Source organism: Stigmatopora argus, chromosome 16 (assembly GCF_051989625.1).
Source record: "Stigmatopora argus isolate UIUO_Sarg chromosome 16, RoL_Sarg_1.0, whole genome shotgun sequence".
Classification (NCBI taxonomy): Eukaryota; Metazoa; Chordata; class Actinopteri; order Syngnathiformes; family Syngnathidae; genus Stigmatopora; species Stigmatopora argus.
In genome coordinates, this window is record NC_135402.1 from 5,591,979 (window position 1) to 5,616,108 (window position 24,130).

At 41.3% G+C, this 24,130-nt stretch overlaps 1 protein-coding gene and 1 long non-coding RNA gene across 4 annotated transcripts in view; both read left to right on the forward strand.

Moving 5' to 3' along the window:
* Positions 1-24,130, forward strand: part of LOC144091395 (uncharacterized) — a 155,507-nt gene that overhangs the window by 57,630 nt on the left and 73,747 nt on the right. The window lies entirely within an intron of this gene.
* Positions 10,585-23,909, forward strand: zbtb7c (zinc finger and BTB domain containing 7C). Of its 3 annotated transcripts, none has more exons than XM_077622334.1 (4): positions 10,585-10,704; positions 20,369-21,014; positions 21,090-21,733; positions 22,769-23,909. In XM_077622334.1, the coding sequence occupies exons 2-4, from the start codon at positions 20,379-20,381 to the stop codon at positions 23,268-23,270; spliced, it is 1,782 nt and encodes a 593-aa protein (XP_077478460.1). In that variant the 5' UTR covers positions 10,585-10,704; positions 20,369-20,378; the 3' UTR covers positions 23,271-23,909. The 3 variants fall into 3 exon arrangements, with proteins under 3 accessions (XP_077478460.1, XP_077478461.1, XP_077478459.1); XM_077622335.1 differs by lacking the exon at positions 10,585-10,704 and adding an exon at positions 12,207-12,386; XM_077622333.1 differs by lacking the exon at positions 10,585-10,704 and adding an exon at positions 15,251-15,492.

A 24,130-nucleotide genomic window follows, 5' to 3' on the forward strand; every position in this document is an offset into this window, starting at 1 on the left:
TCTTCCCACAGCACCGTGTTATTTTTTAGTCCTAGCTGAAACCGATGCCTGCATCTGAAAACCGTATCGAGCCTCCTTCCAATACTAGTATAGTTATGGAGGCAACATACTGTATATATATTAATGTGTTCCAATAAGACGGGCCTATATAACAACATAACATTTCCGAATGTATGTCTCATAAAAATAGCCCATGGCTTCACTTCCGCAAGGCAGGGCAGCCTTGTAAAATGTTCAAACTGTTTTTTCGATGGTGAGATGCGTCTTTCATTGTGGCTTTTGCGGGGAATGTTTTTTATTTAATTTTTTTAATAGTAGAAAAGTGCACAGCTACAGCTACCGGTGCAACCATATTTTGTCATGACCTCTAAGCCTGCACACATTTTCTCTCCCCACCACTTCATACTGGCTATAAACATGTGTGTACAGACACACACTCGCACACACAGTGTTTATTCTGAGTCTGCATCCCACACCGATGACCGCTTTTGGGCTCTAAGTCATTCTCCACTTAATTTACTGTCCTCCACCACCGGTCCACTACTATGTAATTACCACATACACATATACACAACGCTACATGGACACACATTTTTACACACCTAATTATAGAGGTTGCGAGTGCACACGCACGCACACACACACACACACACACACATAGAAAAGATAAGAGCAATAAAGTGAAAGGACAAAATTGTGATTGGTGTGTACAAGTGCTGTTTGATATCTCTTTACATATGGTCGATGCAACCAAAAAAGTTCCAGTCAACTTTATTCACCGGGTGCCATTGACAGCAATAGACGTTTAAACCATTGCATTGTCCATTATTTACTGTTCTTTTTTCAATAACTGAGTTTAAAATCAAAACACGCAAAATATTGTCAACCAAATCTGTGTCAAATTTAACTTAATTAGGTTTTTTTTTGTTAAAGAAAATGATTGCCATATCTCTAAATCCTTATTAAATCATTGCCAAAATCAATTAGACGTCTAGCGCCGTCAATGACAGCCAATGAGCAAACTAAAGAAGGCATATTTAACGTTTGATTTAAATAAATAAAAAATCTACATCACAGATTTAACTTAAGCTTTGTGTGGGATGCTTTTGGGCAAACGCACACAGTTCAGGAAGGGTCACTTTGGTTGGCAGATTTTCAGTTTTCGCACTCCGTTTTGGAGTCCTAACATTAAACATGCACTCACACCCGTACGTACACAGTTACAGTCTATGTTGCCAAATGAATCAGAGTAGAGTGAATGAAAACAAGTGTCAAGTGTATCCTAACTACCAGTGAATTTGAATTCTAAGAAGGATAAAGTCATTCTGGATTCGTCACATTCATTCACACAATGTCATCCACTCTAGACAAATATATATATATACATAAACAATCCCAGGACTGGTATTCCTTCCACACATATGCCAAATCAAAGTCCACTTTCGATGGGGTCATAATTAAAAATGTCTTTTAGTTTTTGTTCTTTTTTTGGTCCCCTCTTCTAACTAGTAGCTTCACATTTGGTCCTGCCAAAATAAGATGCTGTTTGGCTACTGCAAACATGAAAAAGCCTATAAAACAGCTAGGGGCAAGTCATATTCAGCTCTAAAGTTGCATGCTAAAAAGACCACATGCTACGTATAAATGGACCTATGCAAGTGAATGGTATGTTTAACACTGCTGTGAAGGTTTGTAGAGCAGAACTCATTTGGTCATCTGTACAAATGGGTGTTTATTTCATTTTCTGTTTTCTCGCTATTCATTCTGTAACCATATAAAAGCCTCACTCGGCTCGGAGCACTCCAACTGTAAGAGAGGGGCTCTCAGCCAAGGTACAATAGCCAAATTAGATGTTTTTTTCTGAATACCAGTTGTGTTGGCTTCATGCAATGACCTATTGAGTTGCCATGATATAATCCAAAGAGTAATCTCATTTTAAACCTGTAATATATTGTTATGAAAAAAATAGTGAGGTTTAGATTTACAGCATGATGAAAAGCATGCATTTAAAAAATCCAACAAATACATTTTACAATTTTTTTTATTCCGAATGATTCAAACATGAATTATAATGTATATTACTTATTTCCATATTTAACAAATGTTTAAACTTGTTTAGAACTTTTTTTGTCTTTTGATCAATGGAAAAAAGACTAAACTCTTAAATTTAATGTCCTCAATGAACAGAAGTTGCGTGACTTCAGCTAAAAATAAATCAAACTAAAATCAAATGAATCCTTTCAGTAAGATGAACTGCCCATATTCATAATTTAGATGAACAAATATCATTTTCTTCTACAAATTTCAGCACATTTTTGAACTAAAACCAACTAAATTCCAACAAAAATGCTCTTGAATGTGGTAATGTGCTGTGTGTAGCCATGTGTAATTACTGCATGCGTCAAAAGTACCCAACCAAAACCCAAATGTTCAGCTTTTTCCCAGAGACACTGACATACAGTGAATGTTTACACTAATGATGACGTCTTACTAACATCATCATTGCGTTTTGAACCCCCTCCCCGTTCTCCTCCTATCATGTCGTCATCCAGAACCGGGGACTATGACATCACAGCACGATCATTAGTTTCTGAGCCTGATGTCATGTCATGTCATGTCCAGCCGTGTCAGGGACAGCTCTAATAGGCAGCGAGGGCAACCGCTGCGTGCTATTTCCGTCCAAAGCGGATAACGGCAAGACAGCCAGAAGCCAAGTAATGGTCGGCGTCCCTCTCGGGGGTCTCGGGGGACGAGGCCAGCGCCTCGAGCTGCGCCTCTGCTTCTCAGGCGGCCAGGAAAAGAATCATTGCCGGACGGGCGGAGGGATGAGGACATGGAAAGGGGTGTGTGAACCCACCGCTCGTCCTCTCACAACTAATGGATAACGTCCACATGGTGATGTAATGTTAGCAAAGATACGTGTTTGGGTGGATTTGTTGTCAATGGTTGATTGCTATCAGGGACATAGGCTGGAATAGGAATATATCATAATTTACAAGAAATAATATATTATAATAATCATGAATAAGGTATGCAATTGGCTGGCCAGAAATTCAGGGCGTCCCCTACCTGGTGGGGTAGGTTAAGCAAATACTAAGTTAAATTTATAGGCCTGGCTTACATGAGATTTAGTTGGCATTAATTTGGACGTGAAACCAAACTGAGTTTGACTCCCCTGGTCTACAGTATGTTTGCATTTGATTACGATAGCATGTGGGCAAACTGTTAATGAGAATATTCTGTAGCTCTTCCTCTCTGTCAAGATTGAGGTTGCTAATGTACCAGTTTATATAGATTTTAATGAGCTAGAGGTCAGCCGTGTAAAAGTGGAAACTGAGCTGACAAGAAGCCCAGGAGGTGTGTAAACTGCGGGACCCTTCAAAAAATAAAGTTTGAAGGTTGAGGGCCATCGATCGGCGTTGGGAAACGTAGATGGTGCCCTGAGCCAGTTTAGCTGAGAGGTCAAGGAGGCGAGCAAGACAAATAAAGTCCCACCCACCCACTCCTTCTCGTTCCCAACAATGAAATGCCGACACGAGAGATATCCGAACCGGTGGTGGGCGTCGCTTGTCGAAGGTGAGCTCTGAGGTCACTTTTGCAACCTTTTCTGTTTCTGCTTTGGTCAGATTGCTTATTTGTCACAGACCCTCAAGGTTATGTCAAAATTTGGGCAGTTTTTTTATGATCCGCTACTGGATAAACAAACAAGTCCTTCTGAAAACAGATTTTCCAGTCGGCCATAAAGAGACCTGTGCGCACTGGTGTCTCCTTGTCAGATAGATATGCGTGAGCCACTTTTAATGGGAATGAGTGTGTTGGTGAATGGAGTGAGAAGTGATCATGCCTATGGCGTTGCAAGCTGCCTTCTTTCAAAACCCCCCATTTGCACGTGCCAAATTAGCATCCATTGATCTAAAACGCCTCCTCAATCCAGAGTTGCTCTAGGCATAAAAATAGAGCCTTTAAGACACAAAGAAACTTGGGCGCAAGTGCACTGGGACGAGAGTACTGTATAACAAAGCGCGATTATTTTCAGACTGAAGTGCACAACTGTACAGATTAGGAAAGAAGGACTCCAGGATACATGGACAGAAGGCTGGGGTAAACCTTAGTAACAACAAGACCTCCTGACTGTGAAGTTCACCCATATTTGTCTAGACTCCTATAAATAGGCACGCAGTGTCTGTATCAACTGAAAAATACTTGTTGTTGGGTTAAATAAGATCTTTTTAGATGAGGCGCGTGAAATGCGCTCAACAGGTGTCAACTTTGAATTTAAATGTTTCATTTGTGTGTTCTGATTCATTCCAATGGATTTGTTTACATGGGTAGTATTAGAAAATAAGAGCAGACACACAAAGAGTCAAAAGAGTGGGACACGTACTGAGAAGGGCCTCACCATGTACGATCTGTTGTTGTGTGAATCAACTCCTCTGTTCTTGTTGATGACTTCTTTGTCGCTGAGTCATTGCTTCTTTTCAATGGCGGCATGGATTATTTACCTATGAATTGAAGAATGCATGGTAGTGAGTACGTTTTCAGTCTTTTCTATTGGACTAGCACAATAACATGGGACAAATTAAAGAGGTGTAAAAAGGTGAAGATTAATATGTGGCAGAATGAAAGTTGATCAAAAGTATTTGAGTTTGTAAATTGTGAATTCCATAGACTCTGATAATTTTTCATCACAAAAGAAAGGCACCAATTACGAGCACAGACATTTTGAGCCGTCATTTATACTCACATACATTTTGACAGCACAGAATTATTGATGAAAACATAAGGAAGGGCAAGTAATCTGGGATACTTGCTTTTGATTGGCTACAATAGTTCTAGCATTGATAAAATGTCTGTAACCATGTCAAGTGCCCACTCTGGCTTTTATTGATGTTTTTCATAACTTAGAATCAGAAAGATGTGTTCCCTCAATTTAATAAACAAGATTCTTTCCACTGAGCTGAACATTATAAATATCTTGTCTGTTAACCTTTAAGCAAACTAGAGTACACATACATAAAGTATGATGCACACAAAGTAAACAAGGGGACAAACAGTCACGAGAATAGTTGCATATAGTCAGTCATAAGTTATTCCAGAGGGTGAAAATAAATAATATTTTTTGCAAGAAAAGCTCTGAATGGACCACAATAATCGTATTACTTTAAATTAAATAAACTCTGGTGATAATATAAAGGAAAAAAAGATGGACATTAAAGTGCTGGGACACTCAAAACAAAGAAACTCCGACACAATTACGTTTGACTTAGAATAGGAATGTCTTATGAATGTGAGATGAATCGAAATATTAGTGGTAGACAGACTGACAAATATTTGGACCTATGGCCGAACTGATGGAAGGATGGTGGCATGTCGAGGAGAGAAGTGAGGGATGAGGCTGAGGTGTGAGTTTGGCTCAGTGAGAGCAGCTGTATAGAGGACACTGTGGGTGGAAGTGGTAGAGTCGTGGGTGAGCTTTGAGTTGAACTGCCAACACGTGCACTCGCTAAACTGTCCACACACGCACACCACCATTTATATGTACTAAGCGTTTGAGTCCGGGTGTTTGCGTCGTTAGACGTGTGCTACAAAGATGCGCACAACCAAAGGCATGTTCTTGTTTTATGCCATCTTTTTTTTATTTTTTTAAATCTTTTTTAAATTGGATATTCTTAAATGTATGGCACGGCATAAAAGCAGGGGCGGGAGCACATGTCTGAGGCAGGGGTTTGCGCACCAGGCAATTGTAGGTTGCAGACGATGCTAAATAATGAGAGTGGTGCATCTTGAAATAGAATACCACCGCCGCCGCCAAACCCACCCCCCGTCCCTCCTTGTCCCTGTGGTCCGCTCTCATGAAGCAGCCGTCCGGCTTGCGACTTTTCCTTAGTCGTCCCCTCCCTGTTGCCTCCTCTGTTATGGTTAGCATGCTGGATAAATTTGTAGCCTTGCGCCTGTAATTAGGCCTGTGCCTCCGCTGGGTCGAGTACTACACACTCGCAGCTGGTAGACAGGGGCTGTGGTAACATACACACACTTATAAAGAGGTCTGACAATATATCAATATTTTATGGCATCATATCTCTATATGAGATCTGGGTTCAAATCCAAGTCGGTCCACCTGTGTGGAGTTTGCATGTTCTCCCTGGGCCTGCGTGGGTTTTCTCTGGGTACTCCGGTTTCTTCCCACATTCCAAAAGCATGCATGGTAGGCTGATTGGATACTCTAAATTGCCCCTAGGTATGAGTGTGAGCGTGAATGGTTGTTTGTCTCCTTGTGCCCTGCGATTGGCTGGCGACCAATTCAGGGTGACCCCTCGCCTCTGGCTCGAAGTCAGCTGGGATAGGCTCCAGCACCCCCATGACCCTAGTGAGGATAAAGCGGCTCAGAAAATGAGAGATATCTCTATATGGAGTATCTCTGGATACCAGAATTACTGTACTATGAACACTATAAGTTCATATTTTGTGCTGCCTTTCGAGTAGAACAAAAATCTTCAGTACACGGTATCGTTCCATTTTACTACAATTTTGAATTACAAGGGTTGTGTTTAACAGCTGTCTTTGTCCCAGTGTGTAGATAACAACCTAGTAGTTACACTGTGATACTATCGATCGGAGTTTATATTTCCAATAGGATATTATACTGCTTATCCTCCTTTCTCCTCGCTCCTCTTACCACCTCCTCTCCTGCTCATCCCTGCTGAGTGGGCACGCTGACCTGGCAGCGTTAAAAAAATAAATACATAAAACAAATAAAAAAGGAATAGATTAATAAAAGCGCAAATGAGCTGTAGCACCAATGCAGCTATGCTATCTTATATAATGAAGATAATACAAATGTTTTCAAAACAAGCAGCCATGTCATGTTGCAACATGGTGGTGGCGAAACACAACAGGATTACTCAACTCAACAAAACTTTTCTGTTTTGCAGAAGCAAAAGAAAACTGCATTAGATTGATATCGCAGCACTACATCTCATAATACCCTGTTAAATGTATAAAGTTATGTAGTCGGAATATTGTATCCTAGATATGTAAAATTGTAGTTCTCCGCCGTGCATACTAAAACTCGGCTTTATAAAAACACTTAGCGAAAGCAGCGTGTCACATAAAAGACAAACGTCTTCCTCTGTACGGCCGCCGCGGGGAAGTACAAATAAAACACTTCCTGGCCATTCGGTACTGTATGTTTTCCTACTTTTTTTGTGTGTGTGCTTTTGGCGGGCGGACGCTGTGTCTGAGCGGTGCCTCGGTATCCCCGTCGAGATGAAAGCCAAGCGAGGCCAGTCATTTGTGTCGTTTGTGTCAGCGTGTGGTTTGCGCGCCGCTGCCAGTGCGCTACCATCGCCTCACTAGTCTTCGCCGTCACCAGCGGTGTGGCTATTTTAGCCGCTCTGAGCCACAAGTGACCAGCGCCCTCTCTGCCGGCCATAATCATCATGTGGATATTGATAGAGCACGGTGATTATTATCATCTACTAAATATACTTTTATATTGTCCCACATGCACTGGCCCCAGCCTGAGGGGAGTAAACAAGTCACATGAACTATTTTGTCTGCCCTGACGGTATACTTTTATTGACGACACTGTCTATTGAATTCCTGAGCTTGCTGCTTAGGGGAAATAATTTGCTGGTTATATCAATTGACTTTCAGTGCATATGATGATGATGATAGACGTCTAATTGTGTGGCTCTTTTGCTGTTAATTAGAATTAGGTTGTAACTAGTAAAAGACTATTTGAACAGGGAGGTCTGGCATTGACTGAACAAATGTATTACATTTAAAAAAATACAGAAAAACTAAAATCAGAAGTAAATATTCTCTTGTTTTATTTTTAAACAGTTAACAATTAAAAATTGTTGCAAATGTTGCCTTAAATCATGAAAAAAATGTTTTAATTCAAAACAAAAAGGTTTGTTTTCTAGTTTTCATTGTTCATTATGGTTAAAATAATTCATTTTCCTTTTTGCTTAATCGTAATTAACACTTGACACCATCATGTGTAGACCAAAAAAATAAATATTAATGTTGTTGCCTAGATTATCCGAAATCTGATGTCCATGTATGTGGCTGCCTGATCTGTATCGAGTTAAGTTTTATTCAAAGGATCAAAACTAGGCAAAATTCCTATCAATGCTTAACAATTGTTTTAATTTTTGAACTAGCGACAAAAAACAAAAAAGACTAACATACTAGCTCCCCGCATTCAGATAAAAGAGGACCAGTGGTGGGTCCAAAATCCCACTTAAAGGATTTGAATCATGTGTTGGCTGTCATCTACCTCCAAACTGCCACCCACCCTTGAAAGCACCTGATGGTGTTGTTGCCCACCCCTCGCACTCCCACCCAGCCCCTCTTCTCTCTTCCGCTCTCAGTGGGTCATTCAGGCCCGGCTTGTGTGGGACGACGCTGTGTGTTTAGGCAGAGGGGAGCTGTGCGAAATGTGTGTAGGAGAGGCTAAGAAAAACACCACGGCCTGGCAGGAGCGTGGAGGGAGTGGAGGACGGCAGGGACGGGTGGGATAGGGAGGAACGGACGCATGGGTATGACGAAGCCGAGAGTAGGAGTGCGTGCCTGCGTGCATGTTGAAGGTGGGGGAGGTAATATCTTCGGGAGATCGCGTTTGAGTAGCTGGGGGGGAACCGTTGGAGGGACAAAGACATGGAAAGCCAATCCAAGGATTTGTATGAGTGACCCTGAAATACAGTTGCTCAAAGAATCTAAATATGCAAATCAAAACTGTGATCATGGAGAAATTATTTTTGAAGGACAAAAAAAGGACGCTTGTATACAGCACATAAATGCTGATACATTTGAAACAGGTAAGAAGTAGCTATGAAAATAAGCATACACTATTTACAAGTTTCTGTACCTGTATGTGTGTGGGTGTCTTTGGGCATCTATTAGTGATAAATGAATTTTAAATTGAAAGCAGAGTTTTGCTTTTAAAAAGGTAAAGCATATCTTTGCAATCCTTTTGGTTATATGAAGAACATGCGTCGGTGGGCAGATGATAGCCAACCTGCCAACACAAAATAAAGAAATTGAGGAAAATAAATAAATAAATGAACACATTTGTTGGATTGAGATGGCGGCTCCCACTCCCACTTCACAGGTGGTGGCAGGAAAGCAGCAGTGGCAAGTGGGCGTTGCCAGGGTCTGTTGTTGTCAAAATATTAGGAACAGCTCCTCATGTGATACAGTGTACCAACACAATAATATATCTATATCTATAATCTATATATCTCATCATAAAGCTAGTAATTTCCCTTTTTTGATGTCAACAGATGAAGCAGGGTTACCTAATGTTTTGTCCGAGCCCTTGTTTGGGTTGTCTTGTATTTGTTGTTGCGACACTAGAAGGGAATTTTGCACATTCAGCATTTTCCCTCCTCTCCCGCTGCCAGTTTGCAGTAGATATTTTCTCTCGACTACTTCGCTGAATCCCACTCATTGACCCTGCAGATCCCTTTTTATTTTTGCCATTTTCAAAATGTTCAACCCGCGAACGGAACCTGCAAAAAGTTACATGTGCTCACTCAACGCACTCTAACTGGACCCTTCATTTGGTACACCCGCACAATCCTATAGCAACTCAGTGAGCATCGAACATTCACGTTGTCAAGAGTCTGGTAATATTCGAGGCTTTAGGGTAGCAATTTTCCCAAAACTTGATGAAATTAAATTAAAATATACTAAACTATTTTTTTTAGTATCATACCATTTTGCACTATAAGTCACTTTTTACCAAAGATTGGCTGCACATAATTGATACTCATCCCTTTCATGCATTAATTATGATGTTTTTTTAAAACCTAAAGGTCACTTATTTTACTAGTTGGCTACTATTGATGGTCACTACTGGTGAAAATTGTAAACATTTTATTAACATGGTATTATTTATTGTATAACTATAAATACTATACAGAAATCATTGATAATCAGGGTCCTCTTTTGAATAGGTGTCCTTGAAGGGTTAATGTATTGAGTTTGTTACTGGTCTTTGATAAGAAAAATGCAACTTATGCAATTATATACTTAATACTTAATGTAAGAGTGTGTTCTTTTTTCCCCTTTTCATTTTTCTGGATGGTCTGACTTATGTGGGTCTTATAGGCCGAAAAATACAGTACACATTATTTTACACACATTTCTTGAAACCTCATCTACAAAATCACCTAATCACAGCTCCATTCAAGTTTTACACGGCGTGCAATTAACTCATTTTTACACTTGTCCGACGGTTAAAAATCTTTGCTGTTTGCTATACTTTCTCCATTGCCACTTTCACGCACCCAATTAAAAATTTCAAACGTGTTCATCAAAAAAGTGCAATCCTGAGTCATCAGTTTACCTGCACTTTATTTTTTTAAGGCTTTACTAGTTTCTGCGAGTGTGTGTCACTCCCTTACGCTCGAGCACAGGTGCACCCACAGTGGAAGACGGCCAAATAGTTTTGGTTTAGGAGGAAGGGGGGGTGCAGGGAGGGCCGGCTAGGGTGTAACACTTTTTTTGTTATGTTGTTTCGCAGATAACTGTTTTTCCCCCCTTCTTCTACTGTGCTACCTTTACTTACATATACACACACTCACGAAATGCACACCCATGAAATCTCCTCCCCTCTCTCGACTTGATTGTCGGACTTCCTGACAAGTAGTCAGCAGAGGAAGTGAAATCAAAGAGTTCTCTACTTGCTGAAAGGTCAGTGTGTTTTTTTTTTACTATATCTTTTTAAGTTTGTTGTTATGGTTTTATGTATCGAAAAAAAGTTTCCAATTAGTAAAAGGGTGAGATATGACCATGCTTGTTTGTGTGTTTTTCTGGCCACAAACTGACCCCCTATTGAGGTTAACAGCACACCAACTGAAGCATTTGATGTGTGCATGCATGTTGGTCACGTCTATTACTAATATTGCCGTAATACATTATGCAACCTTGTTACATCTCCTACGGGAAGGAGAGTTCAACCTCCCTTTTTTCATTTCTGAGAACATATTTTAGTTCTAGTAATAAATGAATAGATCCACATTCAATTGTCGTTTAAATTCTGACATTGATGTGTACAATCAAAAACGAATTCACGTTACTTTGCGCATTATTTTGCTTTTGACTTGCTTATATGTTTGTTTCTGTTAACTTTGTGTTATCAGTTGGTGACGGCACGGAAAGAGTTGGGTAAAATTGGCATGTTTTTAGGGTCACATTAAGGCTAGTCTGTCGAGACGAGACTGTGCAGGTACCGAGCGAATTGACTCAGTGGAGTTTAACTGAGGACACAGTCCAATAAACACAACCACACCTTCTCTACACTCCTACTGTACACACACTATGATTGACTGCGATGGCCCTTTGTCTCAGGCAAACATCACCAGAGGCGTGTTACATGCGTGTTTGCACATTCCACGTTTGTAATAGTCTGCGACGTGAGATCTGCGTGACACGTGACTATGTTTGTTAAAATATGAATGGGGTTGTGCTTGAAGAAGTGTTATTTAAAGTGACTCTTCCCACAAATGAACCCATGGTGGAAAATTAAATGAATGCACTGATTTGAGTGGATATTTCGTGAGTTCTGGGGAAATTTGTGTCGTAGCACCTTCTTACGGCCTATAATGCAAATGTCGGGGACATGCACTTGACCCTGAAAAATCTAATTTCTTAAATGGGTGGAAAAAAATGTGATTTTTATGGACATTGAGTTACCTGAGTGTGTCTTAACATGCCTCCAAGAGCTATGTTTAAGCGTGCATGTGCATACGTGTCGGCCCTCCTCTGCACAGGTTGGTTGTGTGGAGTGGGGCTAGTAGGCTGACTAAACGGATGAACAGGAGATATAGGGGCGGAGGCTTGAAGGGTTTGTAGTGGGTGGGAGGCCCTGGCAATGCCTACCTACCAAAAAAAAAGGAAAAAAAACCTTTTGTGTACACTTGCATTCCGCACTAAAAACATCTGACTGGAAGGTGAGGTCTTGAAATTCATCAGACTATTCCTTTTCAGCGAATTATTTATTTGCATTCTGTCATTTGATGGATTTCTTCAAGTGGCCTGTATGCATTTATATTTCATCTACTCTATTTATTTTCAGTTTAATTCAGTTCAATTGAATTAGAGTACTTCATTAAATGTCCTATGTTCCTTTGTATTTAATTTGTTTGTTTTTTTTTAAACTATTTTTAGCATAATGTATTTTTTTTCTCCTTCAGCTACAAATGAGAAAAATAAGTGTTTTCATAATGCTTTGCAAAAGAAAGCTTTGGTGTGAATAAGCGGGTCCACCCACCTGAGAGAGAGAGTGTGAGTGTGGGATGGCCTCATTCGGTCTGCTCATGCTGCCCTCTCGCCACACGCCTTGATCTGCCCACCCGACACCCTGCCAACACCAGGTAGCATGTTAGCATCTCCAACAGCAATTTAAATGTGGACTGTGTAACTGCTGCTCAGGTTCAAACAAAACCCAACAAAATAAATGCAAAATACTTTATCGTCAAGCTAATATATACATATAGATATACACATGTATACACATACATACATGTATATATATATATATACACATATATATATGCATATATATATACATATATATACATACATACATACATATACATATATATACATATATATATATATATACATATATATATATATACATACATATATATATATATATATGTATATATTTGCATTTTTTATGACACGAGTTCTATTAATGTTTTCAATGGGATCTATGGGTCTATGACGTGTGTCTTCACTTAACACTTGTGGTTTTCCTCATCAAAGTACACAAATTAGTGAATGACAAGATCACACAACAAAAAACATCACGGCCGTGGTGGAGGTAATTAGTGGCTAACACGCGGTCAAATTTCCCTTGCCCTAAATGAAAGGGTGCTCATTTTCAATTGGTTGTGTGCAGCTCACATTCTGTGGTTGCAGAGATTCACTGTAAACCTGCTTACAAATGAAAAGTTCCTTGATGGAGGTAAAATGAACAAAGTGGTCCCAATAGGATGACAGATCTTTAATCTCAGCCCAACCTTCCAGCGTAACTAAAGGCAGCATGCATGCACTTTTTATGACCATTTACCTGCATGACAGTGTGGGATGTGGGGGTCGTGCTTGGACCCAAAATAGTTGACCGATACCTCACACCTCATCCATGTGTAAGCGCGGCGCTGTGCTCTTTTGTGTGTGTGTGTGACAGGCATGTGCCTGGCCTGCCCTGCAGCATGACTGCTTTTAATTAGGAGGTGCCATGGTGCCTCAGGGGTCTCCTGCTGACACGCATACACACTCATAAAAACACACACACACAAGCTACCTGAAGGCAGACGGAGGCAGTCCCACTACAGCAAGGTCTAGTCCTCGTTAACACACATTTGACCTTTGCAACGCATACACACGAGTACGCTATTACAGTCAAATGGGATAACGAGAAAGATGTTCAGGGGTATCAAACTATTAATATTTGCTTGATTGGAATGTAATTTCATATAGGGAAGAAATATATAAAGAGGGCTTATGCTGGAAATATGCTGTTTTTTATATCCTGAAGAGCAACAATCTTATGAATGTCCTTCCGACAGAAAGGATTTTTTTTGTGTCATGTCATGTGACCACTTTGTCCTCAAGTCATGATAATCCATCATTTAATAAGTCGAGTTTCTTTGCTGATTGGCTAAACTTCATAGGAAGGGGCTCGCTCTGTGCAGGTGCCACTTAGGGCGCGAGAATAGCCAGGCTGTCTCGCGTTGTTGTTTTGACCGTCTGGCTGGTCTCTTAGCAGTTTGTGGCCAAGCCTCCATTTATATATACTGGATGCCAGCTTCAGTCGGCCACACCAGTGTCACTCAAGGGGAACGCGGGGGCTCTACCGCCGAGGGGAAGTGGGCTCGTCGTCTTGTGTTGTTTGGCGCGGGGCAGCTGAACCGCGCTTGTACTGCGTCGGTGCTCTTGGACGCGAGGAAAAGGCTCGAGCATGTTCACACTTGACAGTTTTCACTCGGCGAAACTGCAACTTTAACGACAGGCTTTTTTCCCCTACGTCAACTGTTCAAACTTTTTTTCCCATTCATTTCCAATGGCACAAAAACTTTTACCATTTTACCCTTCACTTATATCGATTTTCAACTTAGACCTGCACAAAATGTACTTTAGTGGACACAAAAGTACTATAGTGCAACTTGTGGTCCCATTGAAATCAACAGGGACCCTAAAATGTTTTCACAAATTCAAACAATTTTGCCTGTTGCAAATGAAAAAAAAATGTGGGGAGAATTCAATCCAAAAAGTTCATGTTGGACCCTTTGGAGTAATTTGACTCCATGTTATTGGACCCACAAAAAAGTCCCCTTTGGCTCCATTCGTATTAAACTCTAACCCCAAATCCCTGTTTTATAAGTGTTCAAACTACAGCCAGCAGGGCAAGTGTGTCGTGCTGCCCATTTTTTTTTATCAGCCCACAGCAAACTATAAAAACATAATTGAAATTAATTCTTTTTTCATTTCTATTCCATTCGACTGGAGGCCTGGCACAAGTCAAACAGTCAAGTGAGTCAGTCCCAGTCAAAAAGGATTGGACATCTTCCCCTATGAATGGCAAAGTTATACCTAAAAATACATTTTCCTTTTTTTCCTTCTTTTTATTTATCCAATTTCTCTAAGGCAAGTTTTCGTCGATATTTCTAAAAGCGGCCCTCAGCGGAAAAAAAAAAGTTAGGACACCCTTTGCCCTATCAGAAAGAACAGTGAACATCTCCATTGCACAAAAAATCCTATTCATCTTGTAAAATCTCTCCCTTACTAAACAAAAAGCCCAACCAAGTCTTTTAGTTTTGCTGCTGCATTTCACCCGTCTGACATCCCGGTAGAAAAGGCTAAATAGTTTTCACGAAACCTCCCTCTCTCTCTCTTTCTCTCTCTCTCCTTCTATTTTCTCCCTCCTCCACCGCCTCCCTCCATCTCCCCAAACAACCCCTTGGAGTTCCTTTGCCCCCGGTCCCCTCGAACACGACTAAAAATTCATTTTTGTCTGACCTAAATCAGAGGGTGTCTGCGCCATGGGGCTTATTACACGGTGCACATACACTTGTGTTGTGGAGGAGGATGGGGTATTATTATCTTGCAGCTACCCACCCTGCTATAAAAACTAGCGGTGCGACATCTCCGCAGCGCAGTGCTGCTGCTCGGCCCTCCCCTCTTTTTTTCTCTCCTCCCCGACCCTCCTTTCTCACACACAAACGCACACGCAACCTGAGTCCGCCACTCGCCTTCACACACACACACACACACGGTTCACACACTCACTCAGAGACGCAACAACCTGCACTGCTTCGCCTTTGGATTCTCCTCGCTGGTTTATTTGTTGGTTTTGGTCCATTTTTTGATGAATGGGAGCTCCATTGAATGAAAGCGAGGTTGATTGGCAGTCAATAAGGGGGAAATGCTGAGAAGTTCACACTAGTCGGACCTGAGGAAAAGACGGCTGAGGTAGGTGCAAAGTGCAAAACTTTGGGGTTGTCTTTTTTTGTGGGATAGTAAGTGGGAATAAGCATGTTAAAGAAGTGAGTTAAGTCCATGGGACTTCAGAGTTGGGCTTGATTGGTTTTATCAAATTTAATTCATATGATCATTTGAGGTTTGTTTTATTTTGGAATTGATGGAGGCAGAGGTTTTTGGAATCAGAGTTAAATATTCACAAGGATTTAAGTGACTGTTGACTTTATTGCATCTTGTATTTCCTGTGTCTAATGACCGGTCTTGCTCTCTTTACGAGATGTTCAATTTTGACGCATGGCGATTAGCGTTACTAATTGGGAGGAAGGGAGCAACTTCATCCTTTTCATGCTTATCCTTGACTTTACCAGAATTTCTGGGCTCTGTCCAAAGGCAAGATGAGGATTTTTTAATTGATATTTTGCGTATTCAGAGTGCGTAGTGACTTTTTGTAATAAAAAAATATATATATATCTTAAGTGACTTTAGAAAGAAAACAAAAATGAACCCCATTGAGACCATTTAAAGACATGTAAGCTGTAATATTACATCTGGTATACATGTGTAGCCTACATTACCTAATATGTGAGGTCTATACATTTGGATGCTCAAGTCTAACTTTTTCTGTCATTTTAATCTCATTTTGCATAATTAAAATGTCAAATTGATCAAATATTACAAAGGAAAATGAATACAATCAAAATGAATACAAACTAAATGATTATGGCCCCCTTTAAAACTCTCTAGTTGATTTTTTTTTTAAATTCTTTTGCTCCAAATTATTTAAACTGGGAACTCTGAAGCCTCATGTTTTAGTCCCACTTTCGTACATTCCCACTCACAATGGATTGGACGTGTACCGTCGTCAATGACATCCAATGGGTTTGAGCGCTTTGTAAAGGCTTAAACAGCACAATATGGCATTAACTTCCACTTTTAATTCAAACATAGCTGTGATTGACAGCAATTTGTTTGCAATTGGAGTCTCCTCTGGGAAAAGGATCTCATCCATAGCAGCTCAAGTACTCCAATAACAAGACGGGCCAACGAATGGAGTTCACGACAGAATTCTATGGCCTCTCATGTCAACTTTTGCCCCGTAATGAATGTTTTCCTGCGCGGGCCTGACAGCGTTTTGGTCGTTTTTGCCAAAACAAGCGTCTGTTTGTGACACTGGAAGATGATTTGCGGAGGCAGCTGCCCAGTGTCAAGACCTCATGGTGGTGATGAGGAGGGATGAGAGGAAGGAGAGGTGAAGGTGACACAAAGGTGTACACCTGCAGAACCCAGAACCTTCACGGCAAATGCTCCCTAACAGTCACTGAAGCCTACCTGACTAGCCATAGACACAGACGGTATAGGAAGTGTAACTGGGGTTAAATAAATGTCCATAAAAATTGTGAAATTGGGCAAAAAGTACAATTTGATGTAGAGTCTCGGTTGGAGTAGTATAGTGTCGAGTACAACACTAGGGGCGCCATGAATTCGGTCAAATAAGTGTCCAATCTGTTAAAACTCAAGAGAAAACCTTGATCAATTACATCCCAGAGGAGAACTAAAGACAGAATCATAGGGAAAAATGTATATAACAACCAATATTTCCCAAAAGTATGCAAAAAAGACGGATATTTTTACATGCTAGTACTATTTTAGTCAATTAAATGCAAAAACTGTGATTGTTCCCCCTACTTGTAACGCATTGGCTGCACATTATTATACACGGTCAATGATGAGAAAGTGAAGCAAGTTTTGTCTGAGTCTCAGACGGAAAAAAGACAGACATATTGCATAGGTATAGAAACTACAAAGAGTGTATGCCTATTTTTTTTAATTAACCTTTACCTATTCCGAGCATATCAGTCTTTTTGTCTGCATTTGATGCCACTGAGAATTCAATCTGTCCTCAGTTTAAAAGAATTGCACTTTGATTTCTGTCAATGGCAGGCAATGAGTTAAGAGTATACAGAAAGAAAAAAAATGCAATATTCAATTTAATTTTATTACATTTATGCATTTTTTTATAATAATCGGACATAGGCCCTGTCATCATCATCAACAACAAAAAGCCTAATTGTCATCACACCCAGAAACTGCGTATGACGAAATTGGTAAAGTTATTAAAACAATTATGAATTTAAAATGTCATTTGTCACTATTCATCATTAGTGATTATCTGAGTGTTATAGGGGAAAGAGATTATTTTGATTGGTTTCATTTATCCCTATGATATTAGTTACTTTTTATTGTTCATAAAAGGATACAAAATAACTATTTTTTTTTAAATACATAAAGTATAGATGCTGTAACTATATTATGATCTGGCATCCACATTTTGAGTCATGCAGGCCATAATTACATACCAAAAATGTTAACATTGGTAAAATATTAATATGGTGTCCTGCATGACCCAAAATGTGATGTCCACCTTAAATGACCAAAATTTGTCAATTGACCTATAAAGATTTTACCGTTAGATTATAAATTGGATGGAGCTGGCTTTGGCTTTTTCCCAATAGTGAAAAATATCGGAATTGGGATCAATCGATATTTGCCCCCGCCCCTTATTTCATTTTTAAAACACAATGGTGATTCATGAAAAGCAATCACCAGTGTGGTGTTAACATCCAAACAAGGGCGTTTGGCCTGAGAATTGACGCTGACGGCGGGGAAGCCACGGCCACGGCCACCGCGCCAACCTTCCCCACCCTGTGTCCATGTGGCACATCCTCTTTAGATCCTCTCCACGTTGTAATTAGGGGCCGGCCGCTGCCGGGGAGGGCAGGCGTACAGTGGGAGCACATGTACAGTCATTTCAGGACGGGAGGGCGGGGGGCACTTTGGGGAGCAAACAAAATGACACAGGCTTGTGCCTCCCATTCGGGCTGGTTGGCGCTGTTTTTTTTTATTGTTTGCCTAGGCGGGGGCCTCGCAAGGAGGGGCCCGTCCTGTCTGTTTGTGCAACCTGTTAGGGAGCTTTTCACAGGACCTTTTACCCACGCGTTCACTTTTGAACCCTTTCATAATTTTTTTTTGCCATTGATGACGTTAGGCGTCCAATCCATTTTGGGAGGGGCGAGTAAATGTTTAAAATTGCAACATGAAAATTAAAAGTGCAATGAAATACTACAGAAAGTAACTTTAAAATGATACCAGACCATATTTTTGACACAAATTCATCAAAGTGATAGAAAAGGCTTGATAATGAAAGTATATCTCAATTTGTGTACTTACACTTGCACACTAATCAAATGTACTTTTGGTAAATTTAAAATATTTATATATTAGCAATAATTATCATTGTATTTTTTTGCATTTTAAAATACTTTTGTAATTACAAATACATTTGTAAATTAATAACTCCCTGCATGCCACTGATCTCAATAGACATCCAATTATTTAAACTAGGAAAACTGGTCGTAATGCCATTGACGGTGTTAGATGCCAAATTCATTTTGAGTGGGTGGGCACCCCTCCGCCCCTCCCAGTCAAAATAGATTGGCTGTCCAGCGCCATCAATAGCTGCTAATGAGTCGTACGTTTTTTTCACCACCTGTGCTTTCCTGAAACCAATTTAATTGTAAATGCAGACGTGTTGATGAAGTTAACAGTTAACAGATGTAACAAATGTATATCCAGTTGTCTTGTCATTGGACAGTTGCTCTTTTGTTGCACTTTTTCCCACGGGGTGTTTGCACAGGCCTGAGGGCTTGTATCCGGTTGAGCTACATCCTCTACGGACCTGTTAATCACTCCATCAATGGTCACGACATAGCAACCGTTTCCTAGCAACAAGACAATAAACTAAGCGCAAGGTGTGTAACTGCAGGTGAACTGAGGGAATCATTGACTATTCTTTTTTTCTCCGGTAGGAAATCATGGGAGTCATCCGGTTCAGGGACAAATTGTTGCCGCATTGTAAAAGAGGAAAAGCAACTGGAATTAATTTATAAGTAAAAGAGAGTTAGTATCAGCAGCTTTATTCTATTTGCTCATCGTTTCTCCAGAATGGATTGTTGGATACAATCCAACATAAATTCTTATTCTTTGTTATATTTATTATAAGTGCTTTTAAATGTTTAGGTTAGTTAGTAGTTTTTTTGGATACAGCTGCACTTTGTGTAACAAAAGTAATAGAGTAGTTGAAATATTCATTGAAATGTGTGTTTATTTTGAAAGGATGCACCATATTAAAAAAAATGTGTACTCTGACAATGTGCATAAAAGGTGACTATTTTTGTATAAAATAAAAGGATGAAATTGGGTGAGTGAATACGTATTTGCTCCATGGACATGTGAGATCTTGTTGAGGCTTCAGCGCACGGACTGTGGCTTCTTTCATTTAGAGTGTTTTTAAATATGTGCTGTCAAATACTGTAATCATAAAGCCCCAAGAGTATTTTTACAAAATGGCGGTTCTTGACTGACCGTGTTTGTTGTTGTTCTTGTAAAAGGACCATGTAGTTCTTCATCTATCATTTTTAAGCAACCTTTCCAACTCATTTGATGTTCTTATTGAATGTTTGAATGTCTTTTTTTTGGCATGGAACATTATTCTCTATAGTAACAAAGTTGGATATTTTGTTAAGGTGAAAAACAATATTTAAAAACATATGATTATAATTATATAATAATTTTGTACCCTGAAATTTGATTTTTGTATAATAATTTAAAACTATAGGATGGACCTTTTGTAGAAAGAGAAACATGGGTAGATGTTTTCAGTACTAATACAATGAAAAAAATCACAAAAAAGTATGCTGACATAAATGTTTTTATTGAATACATATGGAGGAACAGTAACGCAAAGTAGAGAAAGTGCATCTTCAATCTTTTTGTTAGTAAACTTTTTTTTCTCATGGTTTCCATCCAGAAAGGAGAAGATGGTCCACCACAGAGAAGAAGATCGCATCGGGATCCCTTTCCCCAACCACAGCAGCGATGTCCTTTGCAGCCTCAACGAGCAGCGTCGCGACGGTCTCCTCTGCGACGTGGTCCTCATCGTGCGTGACCAGGAATACCGAAGCCACCGCTCGGTGCTGGCCGCCTGCAGTCACTACTTCAAAAAGCTTTTCACCGTGGCCAACGGCGAGGACGGGCGCCACCACCACGCGGCTGCCCCGCCCCCTTCGGCGGCCATCTACGAAATTGACTTCGTGGCTCCAGAGTCGCTCAGGGCCATACTGGAGTTTGCCTACACCTCCACCCTGACGGTGACGGCGTCCAACGTGAGTGAGATCCTCAACGCGGCGCAGATGCTGGAGATCCCCTGCATCATCAACGTGTGCATGGAAATCATGGACAGCGGCGGGGAAGGGGGTGGGGGGTCCGAAGGCAGGGAGGAAGAGGAAGTAGAGGAAGACGAAGAGGAGGAAGACGGGTCCAGGAATGACGATCAGGAGTTTGACGACGACGGGTCGTGCGAGAGCAGGGGGGAACCTCTGGGGGTGGACGATTCGCCACCACCGGGTACTTCCGCTCACCAGGAGCGGTCGCCCCATGGCACGCATAGAAAGCAGGTAGACCTCTGTCGAGGGTCCGGCTAATATCGCCCACTGTGTTAAACGTGAAGCTAACAGTTTGTGTCGTTGCAGGAGAGCCTGGAGAACCGCTCCCTGAAGGACTTCTCCATCGAGTCGCTCCTCCAAGACGGCCTGTACCCCCGCATGTCGGCCCTAGACCGAAGGGCCAGCTTCTCCCCCCTTCTACCTGGCTTCTATCCCTCCATGTGGGCAGCTGACTTTCCAGCCTTTCCCCAGCATTTCCTGGATCCCGGGCTCCATCAGCACCCTCACGTGGGCAGCGGCTCTTCACGGGTACCCGCGGCTTACCCGACGACGCCCGACGCGACTTTGTCTGGGCCGCTCGATCTGGCCGTGAAACGAGAGGTTATCAAAGAGGAGATGAAAGAAGAAGCACTTCCTGGTCTGCTCCACGGAAATTTACTGAAGGATTTCGTCAGCAGGTCCGTACCTTCCTCGGGCCACGCCCTGGACGTGGTCAAGGACGAGGCCGACTTCCGCTCGTACCTGAGCTTCCTGAACTCGGCCTCTCACCTGGGGGCGCTCTTCCCTCCGTGGCAGCTGGAGGAAGAGCGAAAGATGAAGCCCAAATCTTCGCAGCAGTGTCCCATCTGTAACAAGATCATCCAGGGGGCCGGGAAGCTGCCGCGACACATGAGGACCCACACGGGCGAGAAACCCTACATGTGCACCATCTGCGAGGTGCGCTTCACTAGGTGAGTGAAGAGCTATTCTTTCCAATCTTTGGACTTGAAAGACAATGTCTCAGAATAAATTAGATGATAGAAAATGGATTCTTTTCAATCAACTGATTAGGGTGTCCTGTGGTTAATGGCTAGCCTCACAGTCCTGAGATCGAGGCTTCAATCCCTGGTGGGTTCTGGCCTTCCTGTGTGAAGTGTGCATCTTGTCCTCTTGCCTGCATGGGTTTTCTCCGGGTAGTCAGGTTTCCTCCCACATCCCAAAACCATACATAGCAGGCTGATTACACAATCCATCTCTCTGCTAAAAGTAGCCCTTCTATGACATTGACTTGATATCACAATTATCAAAACAAACCTAAAACATTTGACAACAGAAAGTTTTGAGGGTACCAACTGGGGTGGTTTTAAGACAACATATATATTCATATGGAGGAAACAATGTCAAAGCGCTTCAAGAACCCTAAAGGTAAAAAAGTGCTACGCAACTGAAAGGGCCCTTTACAATTTTACAACAGATAACTCATCTCAGACAAATCAGGTCAATCTTATTCTGTGCTAGCAACTTTCACACAGACAGCACAAATGGAAAAAGTTTGAGAAACCTTCTTAAAGGCACTTTTCATATCGCTCGATGTTCGGTCACTCGATTCCATGATGCCATCTGACGGTGCGTTTCACACAGTAATAAGGCAGAGGAAAAACCCATCGCTTTTCTCACCAGGTTTGACAGGCAGGTGAAAGGAGTTTCAGACTAAAGCCAGATATTGAAAAGTTGCCAAGGTGATCTAAAATATGAGAAACTGAGAAGAAGTCAGGCCTCACCAGTAAAAAATAATTCCTCAGATGCTGGAAAATTCACAAGGCAGCGGCCATTCCTTCCACACCACACAACAGCAACATTTTCTCAAATTTAGGGGTATACATCATAGGCTGGGTGAATACCAGGTTGCAGCCTCTACCTCCAATTCTGCAATAGTTAGCCTTTTTTCAAGCATGCACAAGTTGCTTGCTAATGTTTACCACTGTTTATTTCATCCCACCATGCAGACAGGACAAGCTGAAAATCCACATGAGGAAGCACACGGGTGAGCGGCCGTACATCTGCTTGCACTGCAACTCCAAGTTCGTGCACAACTACGACCTGAAGAACCACTTGCGAATCCACACCGGGGTGCGACCTTACCAGTGCGAGCACTGCTACAAGAGTTTCACGCGTTCCGACCACCTGCATCGTCACCTCAAGAGGCAGAGCTGCCGGGTGTCCCGCCCGCGGCGGGGCCGCAAGCCGACAACGTGGCGGTCCGCGCCCGGCGCCGGATATCTGTGCCCGCCCGACGCCGCGGCCGGGCCAGGGGTTTTGGAGGAGAACGGGTTCAAATCATTCCAGGACGGGGAGGAAAAAGACAGAGCTGAACGGCAGAGGGGGATGTTTGCCTTTGCCTTGGCGGGGGACGACATGTTGGAACGCTCGCCGTTTTACTCGCCCGCCTCGGACCCCTGGACAGTCAGACTGGAGTGTGCCCCACCCATCCCGGAGACAGCCACATAGGCATCGAGAGCACAATCAGTGAACTTCCGGAAATTTTAGTTTCTATTTTTATGACAAGATAAAAACCACAGATTCATGTTACGTTAAAAAAAAAAAAAAACTTTGGAAATGTTTACACGCATGTAGGAAGAGGTTGTTGTCATTGTAAACTATGAAAATCAGTCAAAACTGATAAGTTCACATATTTGAATATTGGATTCAGATTTTCTGAAAGCTAAAAACTGAAAGATAAATATTGAACTTTTTATGGATATACCCTAAAAGGGAATAGGCTATATGACACAGTCACCACCAGATCAATGTAATATTATTATGTCGGAATCAGGACTTATGGACAAAATGATACATACAATCATGTATTCAATGATAACAACCTGATTTCCGCTGCACTAATTGTACATAGCACAACAAACTGGCAAAAATCAAGCTTCTTCGATGCTATGTAAATGAGAAGCAGGTCATTTTGATAATAAAATTTCCTGCGTTTCAATAAGGACTCGTCTCAAAGACATTTGACTTGAAATATAGGTTAAAAAAAATACTATTTTTGTTTGGGTTTTTGTGCTATTTATGCCTATTTAAATGAATTCTCTTTGGCTACATTTTGGAAAATGTTTCATAAAGATAAGACGTGTTGAACCTGGTGTGAGATCTTTATTTCACCATATTCATAACATGATCACTAAACAGAAACTGTTTTGCAAGGCAATCCTTTTTTTTGAAAAGGAGAAAGTCTGACTGCAAAAAATAGAAAATACTCTTACTTACCTTTTTTCTATGATAAACATTCTGTGAATTTAAATGAATTTGAACGATTGGATTCGATTATAATATTGGGATGTCCACCTAATATGCAAGCA